This window comes from Phacochoerus africanus, chromosome 11 (assembly GCF_016906955.1).
Source record: "Phacochoerus africanus isolate WHEZ1 chromosome 11, ROS_Pafr_v1, whole genome shotgun sequence".
NCBI classification, from domain to species: domain Eukaryota; kingdom Metazoa; phylum Chordata; class Mammalia; order Artiodactyla; family Suidae; genus Phacochoerus; species Phacochoerus africanus.
The window spans coordinates 25548293-25568002 of record NC_062554.1 but is presented as its reverse complement, the minus strand read 5'-3'; the positions used below and the strand labels follow the sequence as shown (position 1 = coordinate 25568002).

The following is a 19710-nucleotide window of genomic DNA, read 5'->3' as shown; positions in this document are numbered from 1 at the left end:
ATACAGCAAAGGAAACCACTGACATAATGAAAAGACAACTTTTAATGAGCGAAAATATCTGCAAATGACATGACCAGTCAGGGGTTAATATCCAAAATACATCAAGAGCTCATACACTCAACATCTAAAAAAACAAACAACCCAATTAAAAAAAAACAGGCAGAAGAACTGAAAAGATATTTTCCAAAGAGGACATTCAGATGGCTAACAGGCACATAAACAGATGCTCAACACTGTTAATTATGAGACAAATACAAATTAAAACCACAATGTGATATCACCTCACACTTGTCAGACTTTGTCTTATCAAAAAGAACTCAAATAACCAACGTCTGCAAGAATGTGTAGAAAAGGAAAGAAACCACTGTTGGTGGGAATGTAAATTGGTGCAGCCACTGCGAAAAACTGCATAGAGGTTTCTTAATAAAAATAGAACTACTCCTAGCCTGGGAACCTCCATATGCCACGGGAGCGGCCCAAGAAATAGCAAAATGACAAAAAAAAAAAAAAAAAAAAGAACTACTGTATTATCCAGCAATTCCACTCCTAAGTATTTACCTGAAAAATAATTAAAACACTCCTTTGAAAAGACGCATGCACCCCAATGTTCACAGCAGCATTATTTATAATTGCCAAGATATGGAAGCAACCTAAGTGTCTATTGACAGAGGAATGGATAAAGAAGGTGTAGTACATATATACAAATAATGGAATGCTATTTGGCCATAAAAAAGAACAAATTTCTGCCACTTGCAACAATATGGGTGGAGTTGGAGGGTATTATGCTAAGTAAGTCAGGCAGAGAAAGACAAATATTATCTGATATCACTTATTTGTGTAATCTAAAAAATATACCAAAGTAGTGAATGAATATAATGAACAAAAAAACCAGATTCACAGCTATAGAAAACAAAGTAGTGGTTACTGGTGGAGAGCAGGAAGAAGGGAAGGGCAGAAAAGGGGTGGAGGATTAAGAGGTCCAGCCATTATGCATAAAACAAGCCACAAGGATATATTATACAATAAGGGAATATAGCCAATATTTTAAAACCATTTTTAAAACTGAAGTATAATTTACAGTGTTATGTTAGTTTCAGGTGTACAGCAAAGTTCAGTTATACGTATATCTCTATCTTTTCTTTTTCATTATAGGTTATTACAAGATATTGAGTATAGTTCCCTGTTCTATACTGTGGATCCTTGTTGTTTATCTACTTTACAGATACGTTATAGATGTTAATCCCAAATTCATAATTTATCTCTCTCCCACCTCCACTATCCCTTTTGGCAACTGTATGTTTGTTTTCCTATGTCTGTGAGGTTATTGCTGTTTTGTAAATAAGTTCATTTGTATTATGTTTTAAAATTCCACATATAAGTGATATTGTATGATATTTGTCTTTCTCTGACTTACTTCACTCAGTATGATAAGCTCTAGGTCCATCCATGGTGCTGCAAATGCAATTATTTCATTCTTTTTTAAGACAATATTTTATAATAACAATAGAGTATAACAATTTATTTTTAATTGTTTTATTGTTATTTCCCCAATACAATTTTTTTTCTACTGTATGGCATGGTGACCCGGTTACACATATATGTATACATTCTTTTTTCTCACATTATCATGCAGTATAACTTTTAAGTTGTGAATCACTAGGTTGTATACCTGTAAGTTATATAATAATGTAATCAACCATGCTTCAAGTAAAAAATCAAAAATAAAAATACTGATTAAAAAAAAAAGAAATACATCCTGTCTTAAGAAAGGACTCTGCCTAATCCAGCTTCCTCACTTTGCAGCTGAGGAATCTGAGGCCAGGTTAAGCAAGTGCCATATTCTGATCCCCTCCATTCTCTCAATGGTAGGAAATTATTTCAGAATTTTCACTCAGACCAAATGAGTGGTAAACAAGTAACAATGGTATTTCATTAGTTCAATAAATAAAAGTTCTATTTACATGTAAAAACCAGCCCTCAACTGTTAAACAGCTGAAATGCAAGGCACAGAGCCTGTTTTAAGTTGCCTTGTGTAACCCTATAAAGACATCTGTTAAAACCATAAGGTCAGTCCTCAATCATTCACTGACTCATTCTTCTTTTTATTCAACCAACACTCACTGAACACCTTCTATACCCCTGATCCTGAGCGGTACTGGTGATACACACATAAATAAGACATGGTCCTTGTTCACCACTCAAGTGATGGGGAAGTGAAAGCTATGAAACAAGTCAGACCCAAATACAAACCAAGAGTCGATAGAGCCATTTATTCTGACTGGAGTTTCAGGGGTGGCTTCATCAGGGGGAGTGCGTCAGGCCATGTATGGATTTCGGAGGCAACAACAAGAGCAAAAGCAAGGGAGAAGTATGGTTGAGGAAATAATCAGAAATGAGCCCAATCTGAGAAAAGAACCAGGGAGAAAACTACAAATTCAAATGTTCTAGCCTGAGGATAAAAGTAAGTTCAATCCAAGCACAAGATAATGTGCCACCCCAACTCCTGCATGCCTGACACGTCGGAAGTACTCAGTAAATAACATCCTGACCAACTAATCTCTGTGCATTTACTGAATGATTTCAGCATATTACCATGTACCGTCCAGGGTCTAAATCTCCCATCATTCCTTTCAGGTGTGTGTTTTCAGTTCTGACAGCTTTATATCTCATATCTGAGACCTGAAAGGAGAGCAGTAGTTAAAAGTGAATGTAAAATTCATAACAAAAGTTCAAAATTCTATGAAAATTAACTTTTTAATGTTAATACAAATATTTTCTAGGTGTAATGAAGGGAAGTACTTCTTAGGCATCATAATAAACCAGGATTGGTGCTAAATTAAAAATATAATGATTCATAACTTTTTTCTTTTCCCTTCCAAATTTCTATTTCTTTCTTCTTTTTTCCTATGGTATGCAAATTATTAACAGAAAAGTCATAATGTTAAGAACAAACTTGAATAACACTGTCCACTAAATTTCTTTATTAATTAATTTTTACAACATGCAAATATGAGTTTCACATTTAATTTTGTTCTTTCTGATACTTCTGCCAAATTCCCTTCTTTTATTGTGACTACTTCATTTGGTCTAATTTATTTTTCTCTAATTTCTTCTACTTGACAGTACTTAAAGTGTGTACCCTTTTATTTATCGAAGGTGCATTTCATTACAGAACACTTCCCTTAGAAAGATATACTTCCGTAAATTACAAAATTATATTCTCCTTGACAAAAATATAAAAATATAGAATATAAAGGTGAAAATAAAAAATAATTCATAACCCAACTACTCAAATCACTGTTAACACCTGTAAAATATCATTTCCTATACAGGTGCAACGAATGCTATCGTTTCATCTATGCTGTTTCCGCCTATGAATTGTACAAATTAATCACAGCTTAAGGCTTATAATTGGGTAAAGGCAGAGTCTTTTTTTAAAATAATACACAGGATTTAAATATCCCTGTTATTTGTGAAATAACCCCCATATGCCTAGAAAATTACTGAACGGTGCTCTCAAAAGCTCTATATTTGGGATAAAGAGGCAGAGAAACCCTATACTTTCAATAACAGGCCACCAATTTAATGATGAGTAAGGGATCGAGGGAGTTTCAAAATAAACAGGAAGGAAGGGAAGGAGGAAGGGAAGACAAAGTCACTTGAAGTAGTTTCACAGTAGAATGTTACAACTGCTGTTTCCCCCAAGAACCACACTATACACTGAAAGGTAAGTATGAATGAATCTTCGTATTTTAACATCCATTTTTTAAAACCTTGAAATAAAGCTAAGAAATGGGCATGGGACGTGTCCAAGTGAAACTGGAAGAGAAGCTTTTTTAAGATAAAAACGTTAATGGAAGAAAACTATGGAAAACAAATTCAGGAAGAAATCTTTGACCAGACCGTGCTGTAGCAAGTGATCAGAATTTGGGTCACAAGAAACTGTCTGCTTGAGATTTAATGAAGTTATCTTGTGCTGTCACTTATTTCCCTGGTTCTTGTTTGATGACACTTTGTAGTATCTCAACACGGTTTCATGTGAGCCCACAAAGCGTTTCTGTGCTGTTGGTCTCAGAAACAATATAAGAATTACAATGCTTTTATTAGTCTATTAGGAAGGCTACTATCTGCACTGAGTAAGAGAGTGACGTGGACAGACACTGTCTGGCCGCTTGCATACCTGTTGTTTCGCTAACATCTTCTCTTTTATTTCTAACTCCATTTTTAACTGTCTTTCCAGAAGGGCAGCCTTCTTCATGATAGTTGCTATAGTGATCTCCTTCTGATGAAGCTCCTCGGTTAGGTCAGAGATTTCATTCCTCATCCGTTCCTGCTCGGAGCTATGGTACTCTTCCCCCTGACAGAGTTGGCTTCTTATCTGCAGCAGATATTTTGCACAAAAGAGTAACAAATCCTTTATAAAGCAGCTGTGCAGTCTTCCTCTCCTATCTTGAAACTTTGCCAGCCCCCATTTTACCCTCTTCTTCTGATCAATGCTAAATTAGAAACTGATACTTAAAATAATGTTTTTTTCTCCTTCCAATTTCAAATTTTCTTTTTCACTTTTATTTTCTATGGCATGCAAACCATCACCAACGACTGATACTACTTTGACGACCACTTTGACAGGAGGGCGGGGACAGTTTTGTCAAGCACTTTCCCCCAGCTCCACTGAGGTATAACTGCAATAACAAAAACCTGCAAATAGTTAAAGGATATGACTTGGTGAGTTTGGACAAACACTTGTGTTACCATCACCACTATCAAGATAATAATCATATCTTCTACCTCTAAGAGTTTCTTTGTGTCCCTTTGTTGTTTTAAGTGTGTGTGTGTGTGTGTGTGTGTGTGTGTGTGTGTGTGTGGTAAAAACACATAACAGGAGCTCTACCTACCTTCTTAACAAATTTTTAAGTGCACACAAAATCTCACTGCTGACTGCTGCACTGTGCTGTGCTGCAGACCATGGCACTTCTCATTTCACATAACTCACTTTATACCCATTAAACCCCCATTCTGGATTTGGTATGGCAGAAGAGCACTAGACCCATAACCTAGAGATTGATGGATCATTTTTTTCTTTTTTGGTTTTGCTTTGTTTTTCATTTTTAAAAGTTTTCTTGAAGTATAGTTGATTTACAATGTTGTGGTAATTTCTGCTGTACAAAAAAGTTATTCAATTATACGTGTACTTGCATCCATTCTCTTTCAGATTCCCATACAGATTATCAGAGAATATTGGGTAGCGTTCTTTGTGCTATACAGCAGGTTCCTGTTGGCCAGGCATCCCACATACCACAGTGAGATCTTTTTTTCCTTGGTCTTTTTAGGGCTACACCTGCAGCATATGGAAGTTCCCAAAAGGGGTTGAATCGGAACTGCAACTGCCAGCCTACGCCATAGCCACAGCCACAGTCACGCAGAATCTGAGCCTCATCTGCGACCTACACCGCAGCTCATGGCAATGCTGGATCCTTAACCCAATGTGCGAGGCCAGGGATCAAACTCACATCCTCATGCATACCAGTCACATTCATTACTTCTGACCCATGACAAAACTCCCTGGATAGATCATGTTTTAGGGAGAAAAAAATGGCTTAGAGACGTTAGGTGGCTTGCTCAAATTAATAAAGCTTTTAACGGGCAGAGCCCAGGTCTAGAACTTAGGATACTTTGCTCTAAATTCAGTGTTTTGGACTAAGTTATGTTGTAGTGTTTAAGACTAAACACTACATTTTCAGAATCACATCATAATAAATTTCAAACTTAAATGTGTCCAAGAAAACCATCACCTATTTTCCTTAAGCCTGCAGAGTCTCACTTTCTTAACTTTAGCTAACCTTTCACAGTAGAAACCTCTGGATCACCTTGGACTCCTCCTCTCCTTCCTCCTCCCAAATCAAGTCAGGGAGCAAACTCTATCCCTTCTATTTCAACCTCTCTTAAACCTCGCCACTGCTGTCCATTTCTATTACCACTGTCTCTAATTCTTGAGGTTCAGTGATAAAGTATATAATCACTGATCTCAAAAAAATCACAGTCCATCAGGGGAAACAAAAATAAAGAATTACAACACCGTGTAGCAACTGATATCAGCAGTGTGCCATGGGGTGGTGCTTAATCCAGCCTGGGGATATCAGGTTAGGATTCCCAGAGGAAGGGACATCAGACTGAACACTGCAGGACGCATGGAAGCTGGAGAGAAGATGGAGATGGGCTTCCAGGCAAAGAATGCATGGACAGGAGGACTGGGTGAGAGCGAGAAGGCACACTCGAGGAACCAAAGGCATCTGGAGTGGCTGGGATGTGGTGTGTTGTGAGAAGTAAGGCTGGAGAGTTAGGCGCCATTTACAAAGAGATTTCTATGGATTTGCCCAGGGAACTTACTTCCACAAAATTGTTTTTTCATTTCATCTTTAAAAATTTGAGGACATATCTCTAAAAGAATAACAGTGCACACTCTCTTCTCTAACATAACCAAAATTCTAGTATGTCTTAAAAAATATTAACAATTTTTCACTATCATAAAATATCCAGGCACCATCAAATTTAAAATTGTATCAGAAATATAGCGAATTGTTGATAAGTGCTGGAGAGGGTGTGGAGAAAAAGGAACCCTATTACACTGTTGGTGGAATTGTAAATTGGTACAACCACTGTGGAAAACAATATGGACATTCCTCAGAAAACTAAAAATAGAGCTACCATTTGATCCAGCAATCCCACTTCTGGGCATCTATCCAGAGAAAACCACGACTTGCAAAGACACATCTACTCCGATGCTCATTGCAGCACTATTTACAATAGCCAAGACATGGAAACAACCTAAATGTCCATTGACAGAGGAGTGGATCAAGAAGATGTGGTACATATACACAATGGAATATTACTCAGCCATTAAAAGGAATGAAATACCGGCATTTTTAGCAACATGGATGGACCTAGAAATTATCATGCTAAGTGAAGTCAGCCGTACAATGAGACACCAATATCAAATGCTTTCACTGACATGTGGAATCTGAAAAAAGGACAGACTGAACTTCTTTGCAGAACTGATGTTGACTCACAGACATTGAAAAACTAATGGTCTCCAGAGGAGACAGTTTGGGAGGTGGAGGGATGTGCTTGGGTTATGGGATGGAAATCCTGTGGAATAGGATTGTTATGATCATTATACAACTACAGATGTCAAATTCATTTCAGTAATAAAAAATTAAAAATTAAAAAAATATATAGTGATTGTTGGTTTTTAAGTTTCTTTATTTGAACTGAGATATAAATAAGGGCCACACATTCAGACTGGCCTCTATCATTTCGAGGTGTCTCTTTGTGTGGGTGTTTGTGTGTGTTCTGAGTACTCTATGTACCTTAAATCTAGTTTCCTGATCAAAAAATTAAGATACATAACTCTTCACAGTCATACTCCTGATGACAGGCAGTCTAATTCCAGGGCCTTACCCACTGCGTGATGGAACCTCTGTGAGCCCAGCCCTGGAAGGTGGTTCCCACACTGGAAAAAAGCCAGGAAGGATGACCAAACACGGAAAGTAATCTGGGCAGGAAGGTAAACGTGGTCCAGCCTCACATTTTAAACCGTCAACCTCTCATCTGATTCTCCTCTTTGGCTAGCATTTTTAGAGTTGGACGTGACCTTAGAACTCATGTGGCCTAACTCCATCATTTAAAAAGTGGGGGAAGAAAAAGACTCACAAGGCAAGGAACTGACTGCACCTAAGTTATCCAGCAGAAGACAGAGCAGGAGGCTGGCATACAGTAAGTACCCTCACCCTCGGAGAACGTCAGTCTCCTTTCAGCTTGTCTTCTCTTTCCTATGCTTTTCCTTATAATTTACTTCATGAACAACGGGGTGGCTCTATCATTCATCCCTATGTGGGTTTTGCTAATTGCCTCCCTGGGGTGTAGTTTAACATATTCTCTCAAAATGGTACTTTTAAAACGTGAAAAAAAATGAGTATACCATCATGAAGGAGTAAACTATTTTTATTATTTTCACAACATTTAGATATTAAAACATGCTATACTGCAAAACTTACTTATTTAAAAATAATTTTTTTTGGTCTTTTTGCCTTTTCTAGGGCCGCACCCACGGTATGTGGAGGTTCCCAGGCTAGGGGTCTAATCAGAGCTGTAGCTGCCGGCCTACACCACAGCTCACGGCAACGCCAGATCCTTAACCCACTGAGCAAGGCCAGTGATCGAACCCGCAACCTCATGGTTCCTAGTCGGATTCGTTAACCACTATGCCACGATGGGAACTCCTAAAGCTTCTTTTTAAATGAGATTAATTTACTAGCTCTAAATGACTTTTGACTTTATTAAAAATGTCAATTTTATCACAAAATAAGTGACTAAAAATCGTTTCATATTGAAAAAGAGAAAAAAATAACTTGTAGGATTTTAACACATGGCTCTTGTTGGTTTTATGAGAATGAAAATGCTCTCTACAAACACTTCCTGGAAACTATAGCTATTTATACACAATTCATTTTGTTACCTTTTCTGCACAGCAATGCATTATCTAGAGATTTCCAAGAGCCTGTAAAGAGATTTGTGAATTCTCTCCTGCCATGTCAGAACTGTGCAAAATCAGTAGATTCCTTATATTACTGTTATTACTCTCCCCAAATCTATGAGGTTAAGAACGGTTTAACTCTACTTTAGGTGTCTTTAATCAACCTTTTATGAAGTGTATTCACTCAGGACACCAGTAAGGGAACAGTTTTTTAAAGATGTATTTTAAAATATCAGTAAAATCAGTTTCAGGGGATTATGTGAAAAATATAAGGAAAATGATCATTAATTTATAACACCAGTTCTACACTTAATCATTCGCTGCCTGACAGCCAATTCTCTGGGAGACAGGGTATGTCTTTTATATCATTGTATTTTCTATAGAAATAAGCAGAAAAACAACAGTCCTACTACATATGTGCTAAATGTTGAATTTGTCAGACGGTGGAATTTATGACCCTATACAGTTATAGGGGAGCTCAGCTCTAACATTAATTCATTCTCTAAATATTTATTTTCACTTATCATGTGCCAGGCACTGTGCTGGGCAGTGGGGGATAATTCAAAGCCACGTCCAGGTTTTTCCTACTTTTAGCAATTGTATAGCATTGAATATTCTGTGTAACCTTTAAATCTGAAGACCTGAGAAATGAGTAGTAGCCATGATAAACTCATAGAAAGAAAGCGACAACTGAACTTTATTAGAGGAAGAAGAGAAGATACTTTTTGTAGGAAAGTTGAGAACCCCAGGGTCTTCCAGGGCAATGACCAGGTCTTATTCATCCTGTACTGGGCACTGCCCTGGAAGACCCTGGTATTCTTGATTACAGAGTGTGGGTGTAACCAATAGCAACAGCAGCTGACATCTACAAGGTGCTGCCTCTCAGCTAGGTAAGCCCTGTTCTAAGCACTTTCCTTGAATTATTTTATGGATTTTAAGAGTATCAACTCTGGCACCAGATTGCCTGGATTCAAATCTGGCCTCTTCCACTTACTAACTGTGTGATATTGGGGGAAATTACCTATGTTCTCTGTGTCTAAGTTTCCTTCAATATAAAAGGGGACAGTATCAGTACCTACCTTCTAAGATGGTTCTGAAGAATAAATGAATTAGGATTTAGTAAACCCTTAGAACAGCTTCTGGCACGTGGCAAGAGCTATTTAAGTAGAAGCTAATATTAGCTCAATTAATCCTCATCCTAACCTTATGAGGTAGTTACTAATGATCCCACCCTCATCCTAGAAACCAGCAACTCACTCGGGCAAAATCCTAAACTTCTGCACCTGACGTGTGGCTGAGTGATTGGGTCTGTGCTCTCACACTTGCTGCACTAAGCTACCTCTCAGGGAGCCACAGGTCCTCTGTGTTTCACCGGGAGTCTCCCAGGGGCAGAGGGATGACCTAAGGTTTTTTAATAGCATCACATGGAAGAGTGTCAGAATTAGCAGCTTGGTAGGCTATTATCTTAGGAGAAAATACAGAAGGAAAAAGAAGGGAGAGGGAAGATTCCCCCCCCCCCCCGCTTTATACCCAAAAACTTCAAATCTGCTGGGAAGAACGGTGCTCATTATTTTCCATACCTTGTTCAATTCTTTTTCATGATTTGGTTGATCTGGGGTCACTGAAAACAGCTCTTTTCTCTTTTTTTCTGGCTCTTTAATAGGTGAATAAGATGACTCAAGTCTATAAATTAAAATGAATAAACATTAAGCTTAACTTGATAAATTTTTGTGATTATATTGTTAACTTAGGCCATTCTAGCTGCCGAGATAGATTACAGTCCATTGGAAACATTTCTAGTTACAGGACTAATACTTTGAGATCCCATAAGAATTTACATATTTAACTGAGTGCAAATGGTTTTAGTGGGGGAAAAAAAGGTAGCAATTAATATGGAATTTCAATTATACATTAAAAATTGGCTGAAGACTGGATTTGCATATGTAGATAAGAGTTTTAGATAAGAAGAAAAGACTGTTTCCTATAATAAAATAGCCTGGAAACCTGTTAAAAAAAAAAAATACACCTGGCTTGCTTCTGTATCATGGGAAGGAACTCTGTCAGTAGAGGTCTGGGGGAGCAACTGCTCCATAAAAGTGATCCACAATGATTAAATCTGACCGTCTACCCAGAGAGAGCGCAAATAGGTCTATTCTTTGGCTGCTCAATATAAAATGGAATTGCAATCACATATGGACGCTAGAGAGGAAAGGCAGAAACTAGTGTAAAAAGTACAATTTCCTCGGGAAGTTTGGAGAACTACAAAACAAGGCAATCTTCACTTCCACATCGGGGAAGTTGGTAAAAACAAAAACAAAAACAAAAATCACTAAAACAGAAAAATGAAAGTAAGCATGCAAGAAAAGCAGCATGCCTTCCTTTACGGCTGGCTTAATCTGGTGGAGTCTGGTATTTTGAGAATTGTACCCAATTATATATAATTTTAGGTTTCCAAAGAATTTTTTAAAAGTTCTACAAATCAAAAACTTAAACCCCATAAACCAAACAACATCTGAGTAATGATAGAGAATTAACTAATGTAAAGAGTGAAAACAAATGGCTTTTTTAAAAGGTATAAATTATCCCTGAAGTACACGGGTCTAGACTGGATTGCCTTCTCTGATTATCAAATGTGCATGTTAACTGCAGAAAACATTTTATCAGAATATATTCTGCTACAATGTTGTTGCCATCTAAGAAAAACCATTGTCAGCATTTTTGTGGTATATTGTCTTTTTTGCCCATGCAGATGTGTATAAAAACATACATTTTCCCTACACAATTAGAATGTGCCGTACACATTTTTCAGTCCCCTTTTGTTTCCCACTCAGTAGTCTACTGTGAGTACTGTATCCAATATTCTCTTAAAACATTATTTCAGGATCAATTAAAATTTTTTTCTTATTTGCTATGATTTTGACAAGGGAAAAAATGCAATTTCCGATTTTAAAATTCTTCCTAAGCAATTCAGGGAGTGAAATGCTGACCTGAATAGTAAAAACCTCATAACGATCTTATAAATTTCAGTGATTGAATGGAACAAACATCAGCCCTCAATGTGGACAAGTTCAAAGAAGAAAGAAAACACTAATCACGCTAAGATATAAAGGAACTATCATTTATTATGTAGGAAAGGAGTGTTGGAATTATTTTTAATAACTCTCAGGACTTATCGGCCCAAAGTTGTTCTATGTAAAGAAAAAGCTAAGAAAATCTTAGCATTACGGAGAAAGGTTCTGAAAAATGAATGAAAACATTACAATGCTACTATTATAAAACTATTGTGTGTCTACATGCGGCCGCCTCGGCTGCTTCACCTTAATACAGCTGTAAAGAAGAAACAAGAGTCCAAATTAAAAAAAAAAAAACAAAAAAACAGCAATAAAGAGGAGATAGAATCACGTTCATATGAGAAAACACTCAAAGGGTTAGAATCTTTCAATGGGAAAGATGCAGGCTGAAAAGACCATGACCAAAGTCTAAAATCCAGTGGAAATTGTGAAAAGTTAAGCATCTATCTTTTCACCAAATCTCAGGATACAAGAACTGAAGAATATCCCCCAAATGAGAAAGATGTAGTTTGGAGACCAAAATATATAGCAACTTAAGTAGAACATGGCAAGCAGGCATAACAGAAGAGTTGTATTGGCCAATGATGTGAATAGCCACAAGATTTTACGTTAAATCATGTACTGAAGGGAAGCTGGCAATATATGGAATTCAACACTGGCCTTGTGAGAGAGCTGCAGAGAAAGTACCTACATGCTCTTCACCAATCAGAGCTAGACATGGGTTGAATGGTTTGCTCTTCTGGGAAATTTCTTATGTTTTTAGGCATATACAATCTTTTTTTTTTTTTCTTTTTTAGGGCCACACCTGTGGCAAATGGAAGCTCCCAGGTCAAATCGGAGATCTACACCACAACTCACGGCAATGCTAGATCCTTAACCCACTGAGTGAGGCCAGGGGTTGAACCAGCATCCTCATGGAAACTAGGCAGATTCGTTTCTGCTGCACCACAACAGGAACTCCCTAGGCATACACAATCTTTGTGCAAAGACATTTCTCGCCAACTTGTCACACTGGAACAGCCTTGCACATAATATATCTCCTATGGATTTATCAATAATCAGCAGTGATGACATAAGCTTACATATCTGAGCACTCAATAATGCTGACTAGACAATAGCATTCCACCATCCTTGGTTAGGGGTAAAATTGGTCACTTTTAGGGATCTTATTTTGCCATTTTGTTATTAAGTGTAGACCTCAAAGAAATGCTACCAGGTTCCATAACTTTTTTTTTTGTCTTTTTGTTGTTGTTGTTGCTATTTCTTGGGCCGCTCCCGCGGCATATGGAGGTTCCCAGGCTAGGGGTCGAATCGGAGCTGCAGCCACCAGCCTACGCCAGAGCCACAGCAACGCGGGATCCGAGCTGCGTCTGCAACCTACACCACAGCTCACAGCAACGCCGGATCGTTAACCCACTGAGCAAGGGCAGGGACCGAACCCGCCACCTCATGGTTCCTAGTCGGATTCGTCAACCACTGCGCCACGACGGGAACTCTGTTTTTTTTTGTTTTTTTGTTTTTTTGGTTTTTTTTATAACTTTGAAGAAATAATTGTTGTCTTTAAAACAATTTAATAAAATCTTTCAATAAAATATTCTTCACCATTTGGCTACTCAGTTTCTATAATACTATTATTGGTTTGGCATTAACCTTCAGATGTGAGAAGGGTTCAAATTCTATCAAGAATTAGACCAGTGAATGGTTAGAACCGTCAAACTGTCTGTTCACAAACATAAACATCGAATAGTCCTCCACAGTCCCATTTCCTTAGTGGTTATGGAGTACACAGTATCTGCCTGATTTTAAAAGAGGAAAAATAAAAATCTAGTTCTAACAAAACCCTTAATGGAACTGAGAAGGTGGTGAGTGTGGGAGTCAAAATAAATACAACATTTACCAGTGAAAAGTTAATAACAGGTTTAAGATCATCGAAATAAAAACATCTGAAAAATATGAAATAAATCTTATTGATCAACATTTATAATTAAATACCAGCTCTAGTCTATTGTTTTTTTACAACATTCTGAAGAATAAAAGTTCAAAGAAAATCTCTGACCTCAGTGTGACACATAAATATCCCTAATCAGAACATGACATAATTTTCTAGGGGAGTAAAGATAGTGATTTTGAAGACAGAATTATCACTAATTTTAAAAAATATCTAATACTGTCTAATAATTAAGATGCTAATACAAAGCAGGCTTATAATTCTACTTTCAAATATAAAACTCTTAAAAATATTCAAACATACTTTGAATAGTTTTTCCCAGGCTGCTGAATATAAAAATATACCTTTTTTTATTTTCTTGAGCACTTCGGCACTCTCCTATTTTTGTTAATTCTCTGTGCAACTGCAATCGTTCCATTTCTATAATTCTCAAGAGATCATCACGTGACTGTAACTCACTTTTCACCTCTGAGAGTCCTGCTTCCATGGCCTAAATAAAAATAGCAAAAATTTTCAATGCTCACATTTGAATATCATGATGTATAACACATTAAAATATTTAATATCTATGAACCAGCCTAATTTCAAATGAACTGATATTTAGTCCTTCACTGGCTCTGTCTTACAGAATTTCATTCCTTCCTTCATTTACTAAACAAATATCTACTGAGCTCTTACGCTGTGCTCCTCACCAAGGATGCAGCCAGAATCTGTCCTCTTGAATTGACGGTCTAGTGCTAAAGACAAAGAACCCTACAAATATGGCCATACTGTATGAAAGAGGGAAACATAAAAGAATAAAATATCAACACAAAGAATTTGGATTAATGCAAATAATTCCTAATTTAAATAAGATAATAACCAAGAAAAACCTAATTTCCAAGCTGGCCAACACAGTGAATTATAAACCATGGTCTATGGTTCCACTTTTGGCCAACAGTAGCCCTACTTTAGTGGGTAACTAGAAACACCAGCCATCCCATGAGTCCAGTGTTTTATTTGGTAAATAGAAGGGACTTGAGCAAGTTTAGAAGCTGTTGGGAAGGATCCAGTTGGGAAAGAGAAGGGGTAATACTAATGGTGTCTGGTACCTGAGAAGGGGGTGAGATCAGTCCCGAAGCACAAGGAGAAGTGCCCAAAGCCAAAGAGTCCGGGAAGAAGGAAGATGGAAAGCAGAAACACATGTGCATTTGGAAATGGAGAGATGCGAGAGGGGCTTTTTTTTTTCCTTGTAAAGTAAAAAGGCAATGCCAGTTCAAGGAAAGGTAGAGGTGGGAATTGGGGAGGGAGTTTTTAAAGAGGAGGATTGAGATGGATGGCCTGCAATGGGAATGGGAGCATGAGCTGACAAGAGCAACACAGAAGGATTCCTGGCAGTGCTGATACTCATTCGAGGTTTGTGACCATGACCTGCTGAGTGATTTTTTCCAGCAGTATTTGACTGCTTTCTGGGAGAGAGGAATGGCACAGTCTTTCCATATCATTAGACCAACTCCACTGGATTATACAGAAAAACTAATATTAAGTGTGCCTAACCCAGGTCATCAAATCCATCACCATTTTTTTTTTCTTTTTTATAGCCCCACCTGTGGCATATGGACACTCCCAGGCTAGGGGTTGAATCAGAGCTGCATCTGCAGGCCTGAATCACAGCCATAGCAGCATTGGATCCAAGCTGCACCTGTGACCTTCTGCACAGCTTGCGACAACGCTGGACCCTTAACCCACTGAGCAAGGCCAAGGATTGAACCCACATTCTCACAGACACTATGTTGGGTTCTTAACCTGCTGAGCTACAATGAAAACTCCCATTGCCACTTTTATACATGAGGCAATTGAGGGCCAGAGTTGGTGAAAGTTACATAGTTCATAAGCAGCAGATTTGGGGATGGAAAAATGCAGATCTTTTGTCTACTAGTCCAATTGGAACATTCAAAAATAATTTATTTCATGCAAAATAAGTAAAGCAGATCTGTAGCTTACTGGTAAAGATAGGGTGGGATGTTCTGAGGGCAGGAGGTTCTACTGCTACTAAAGGCTGTGAAAATACTACATATATTTTTGGAGTTTCCATCGTGGCTCAGTGGCTAACAAATCCGACTAGGAACCAGGAGGTTGTAGGTTCGATCCCTGGTCTTGCTCAGTGGGTTAAGGATCTGGTGTTGCCGCGAACTGTGGTGTAGGTTGCAAACACGACTTGGATCTAGAGTTGCTGTGGCTCTGGCTCAGGCCGGCAACTACAGCTCTGATTTGACCCCTAGCCTGGGAACTTCCATATGCCACGGGAGCGGCCCAAGAAAATGGCAAAAAGACAAAAAAAAAAACAAAAAACCAAAAACAAACAAAAAAACTACAGATATTTAAAAAAATAATTTGTCCAATAATTCTTTTTACATAACAGCTATATTCAAATATAATTTATATATCATAAAAGTCACCATTTAAAGCATACAATTCAGTGGGTTTTAGTATATTCACAAAGTTGTGCAAGCATTACCAGTATCTAAGTCCAAAACATTTTCATCACTCCCCAAATAAACCCAATACCCCTTAGCAGTCAATCCTCATTTTCTCTCCTTGCCCCAGCCCCTGGCAACCACTAATGTCTGCTCCATCTCTATGGAATGACCTATTCTGGACAATTCATACAGATGGTATCATACAGTATATGACCTTTTGTAACTGGTTTCTTGGCATAACACTTTCAAGGTTCATCTAGGTTGTAGCACGTAGCAGTACTTCATTCTTTTCAATTGATGAATAGTATTTAATTGTACAGATACACATTTTGTTTATTCATCAGTTCATGGACATTTGAGTAGTTCCTTTTGGTGGCTGTTATGAATAATGCTGTTATGAAATTTATATATAAGCTTTTATATGGACATGTGTTTTCTTAATTTGTATCCAAAATTCACAGTTTAGAATTACAGTTGTGTACACAGTATAGGACATATGGGTTCCCAGATAAAATGTTCTTACCGAAGCCTTAACAGTATATTATTTTCCAGGAGACCCACATACCTGGGTTCAGTAAAGAATGCAGTAGCTGCAATACTTTGGCTCCCCAAATCTCAGACTGACTTGGAAATAAGTATGACAATATATTCACATAGGTGATTTAATGGACTTGTTCGGATAAAGTCCGTTTCAAACAGTGGGGATTTTTCAGATGAGGTTAAAATTTCAAAATAAACCAAAGAAATGTGAAACAACAGATTCGCCAGTAGAAAGATAAATTAACTTGAGGTGAACCTCATGCATTACTTTGCCCAATTGAAGAAGGCACTCTCTGGGCTCCTTGCTTTGCAAATTTGCCACCAGGGAGCAATCTAACATGAAGCTGCATGTAGAAGGGTGGGCCTGCCTTCACTTGGGGGCCGGGGGGGGACACAAAAGGGCTCTAACTCCAGACAAATGAAATGCAGTCACCATGGGCTAGAGTTAACTGAAATTCTGTACCGTGTGATAATAATGGAGTCTATTTGCACACTGTTATTAGAAAGTCATACCTAGAAGAGTGACATCTGGAGATATCATTAAGAGAAGAAGCAGCTGTGCTTTAGTTACAAAGGTAGGAAAATTTATGCTAAAATTGAAACTTTTCACAATATAAATCAATAATAATGATTTGACATTTTTATAACAGGAAGGAATATGCAAAAGATTTTAATTATAATTGATACTATTATGTAAACTGACTGAAAGTATAAGAAAAAAAGCTTTGTTGATACTGGTAAATTGAGCTGTCTTCTGACTTATGCAATATCCCTTTGAATTCAATGTTAATAATACTGAATTGACACAAGAATTAGTGAATTTATTTAACTTAGATGCAGTTTCGAAGTTGGCATGCTTTTTGCATAAAAGTCAAATCAATTATTTGTCCGTATAGATGTGAAATTTAGGAAAATGTTTCTTTGGTACATGATTCAGTTATTAGAACACTCAAGTTTGTGTGGAACAAGTTGGGTATGTAAATCTATTTTTAAGACTGTAAATTTCATGAAATCTAAGTATAGATCAGGTATTTCCAGTGAATACTTAGCATCCAAATTGGGACATGTTGTAAGTGTAATATACACACCAGATTTTGAAGACTTAGTATGAAAAATGTACAACAGCTCATTAAATAATTTCTTACACCGATTACACGTTAGCATAACACTCTGGATATATAGTGTACTGAATAAAATGTATTACTATTATGTATTTCATCATTTCTTATTACTTCTTTTAATGTAGCTGCTAGAAAAATGTAAATTATATTTGTGGCTTGCATTATATTTCATTATATTGGACAGTGTTGCCTCTAATATCTTAATGGCACATTAGCGAGCAAACAAAAAAAGTTCAATTTGGGGGGCACAGATACTAGAAAAAGTGCAGAACAATTTATTCCCGTCATTAACCACCAATGGAAATACCGCACACTTTCAAAATGTGAGTGTAACACAGCACACTAAATAAATGTATGCAATGAAATTAATATGTATATAGACACATTTCAAGGTTGAATAAAGACAAGTGAGAAGATGTGATTCATGTGAAAATTCAGATGCAGCTGGCATTAAAATGTACTGTAAACCAAAGAGAATTTTATATAGAATAAGTGACAGTAATTCAAATTGAAATGGTTGTCTTTTTAAATTCATGTACAAGATGTGGAACGCTAGCATATGACAGTTTTACAAAAAGAGAAGAGAAATTTCTTTCTAAATACATGTACTGGTTATAGTGATTATTCACCTCTAATTAATCCCATTTGGTAAAATATAAATTTTGTAAAACAAGTTTAAGGCCCATCTGTTTAGTGAGAAATTTGCTTAATGGTTTGAGGGAAGTTGTGATGCTAAACTTCAAATCAGCTATCAAGTAGTGAGTAATTGGTATCTTCTCATTTAGTACTTATTCTAAAGAAAAAGAATGGAACATAAGTAAAATCTGGAAATAAAACAGGGGAAAAGGCCAAAAGCATTATTTTCAGCATTTTTCTCTAGATGGATCAAAATTAATTAGTTTTCCTTAAAGGGGAAATCTTATCTTTTAGACACCTTGACTTTTTTTTTTTTTGTCTTTTTGCTATTTCGTTGGGCCCCTCCCGCGGCATATGGAAGTTTCCAGGCTAGGGGTTGAATCGGAGCTGTAGTCACCGGCCTACGCCAGAGCCACAGCAACACGGGATCCGGGCTGCGTCTGCAACCTACACCACAGCTCACGGCAACGCCGGATTGTTAACCCACTGAGCAAGACCAGGGACCGAACCCACCACCTCATGGTTCCTAGTCGGTTTCGTTAACCACTGCGCCACGATGGGAATTCCAAGACACCTTGACATTTTTGAAGCAAATTACTTCTCAAAAATCTCTTTGTTACAACAATAACGTATTTGTATGTGTGTGTGAATCATACTTTAGACTAATTTTGTTTTTTAACACATGGGATTCCTCTGTAAAGTATAAAATGAGATTCTTAAGTTTGCTAATGTTTCTAGGTCCAAGGATAATTATTTTTTTAAATTAACAAAAATTTGTGAAAATAACTTTTGTACACTTTCTCATAGAAATTGGTGGAAAATGAATAAGTAAATAGCAGTCACACTAAACTTTATCATTAACGCTGGAGAACTCTGGTCTGTGCTGTTTACTTGGAGAGAAGGGTAGGCATTGCAATCTGAACTGGGAATGTTCAAGTTGTCAGTGGTTCTCAGTGTCCATTCTGTCCCTATTTGCAAGATTCTTTTAACAAGAATTCTTACAACTTTTCCTGGAAAAGTATAAAAGGCACAGTTCTGAAAAGGAGAAAGGTGCGGGTGGTCAAGGAGTGTGTTACAAAGTCAGTCGTGCTGCCACGAAAGGGGAACAGGGCTCTTTCCAGACTATGGGGCAAGAGCAGTGACTCCTACTCCACAAGCAAGCCAAGGGCCAAAAGCTGAACCTCAGTCTAAGAGGGAGGATGTCCTTGGGCTGTCACGTCCAAACTGAACTCCTCTGGGGAACATTAAGAGGAATTGGCTTTAGGGGAGGATCGGGACCTCAGTGGAGGGTAGAACCAGGCTTCAGAAATTAGACTTAGTGATGAAATATGTTTCAGGCAAACTAAAGAGAACAGAATAGGTCTGGGAAGAAAATAGACACCTAGGGATCAGAAACAAAGGG

General features: G+C 37.5%; 1 protein-coding gene across 3 annotated transcripts in view; it reads right to left on the bottom strand.

The window, feature by feature from the left end:
- Window positions 1-19710, bottom strand: part of DEUP1 (deuterosome assembly protein 1) — a 108741-nt gene that overhangs the window by 37928 nt on the left and 51103 nt on the right. For all 3 annotated transcript variants that reach the window (XM_047753555.1, XM_047753553.1, XM_047753554.1), the window contains 4 exons: window positions 13897-14042; window positions 10114-10216; window positions 4181-4378; window positions 2593-2679 (listed from right to left, as the gene is read on the bottom strand). In XM_047753555.1, coding sequence (XP_047609511.1) covers window positions 2593-2679; window positions 4181-4378; window positions 10114-10216; window positions 13897-14042 — 534 coding nt within the window. The remainder of the gene's footprint in view (window positions 1-2592; window positions 2680-4180; window positions 4379-10113; window positions 10217-13896; window positions 14043-19710) is intronic.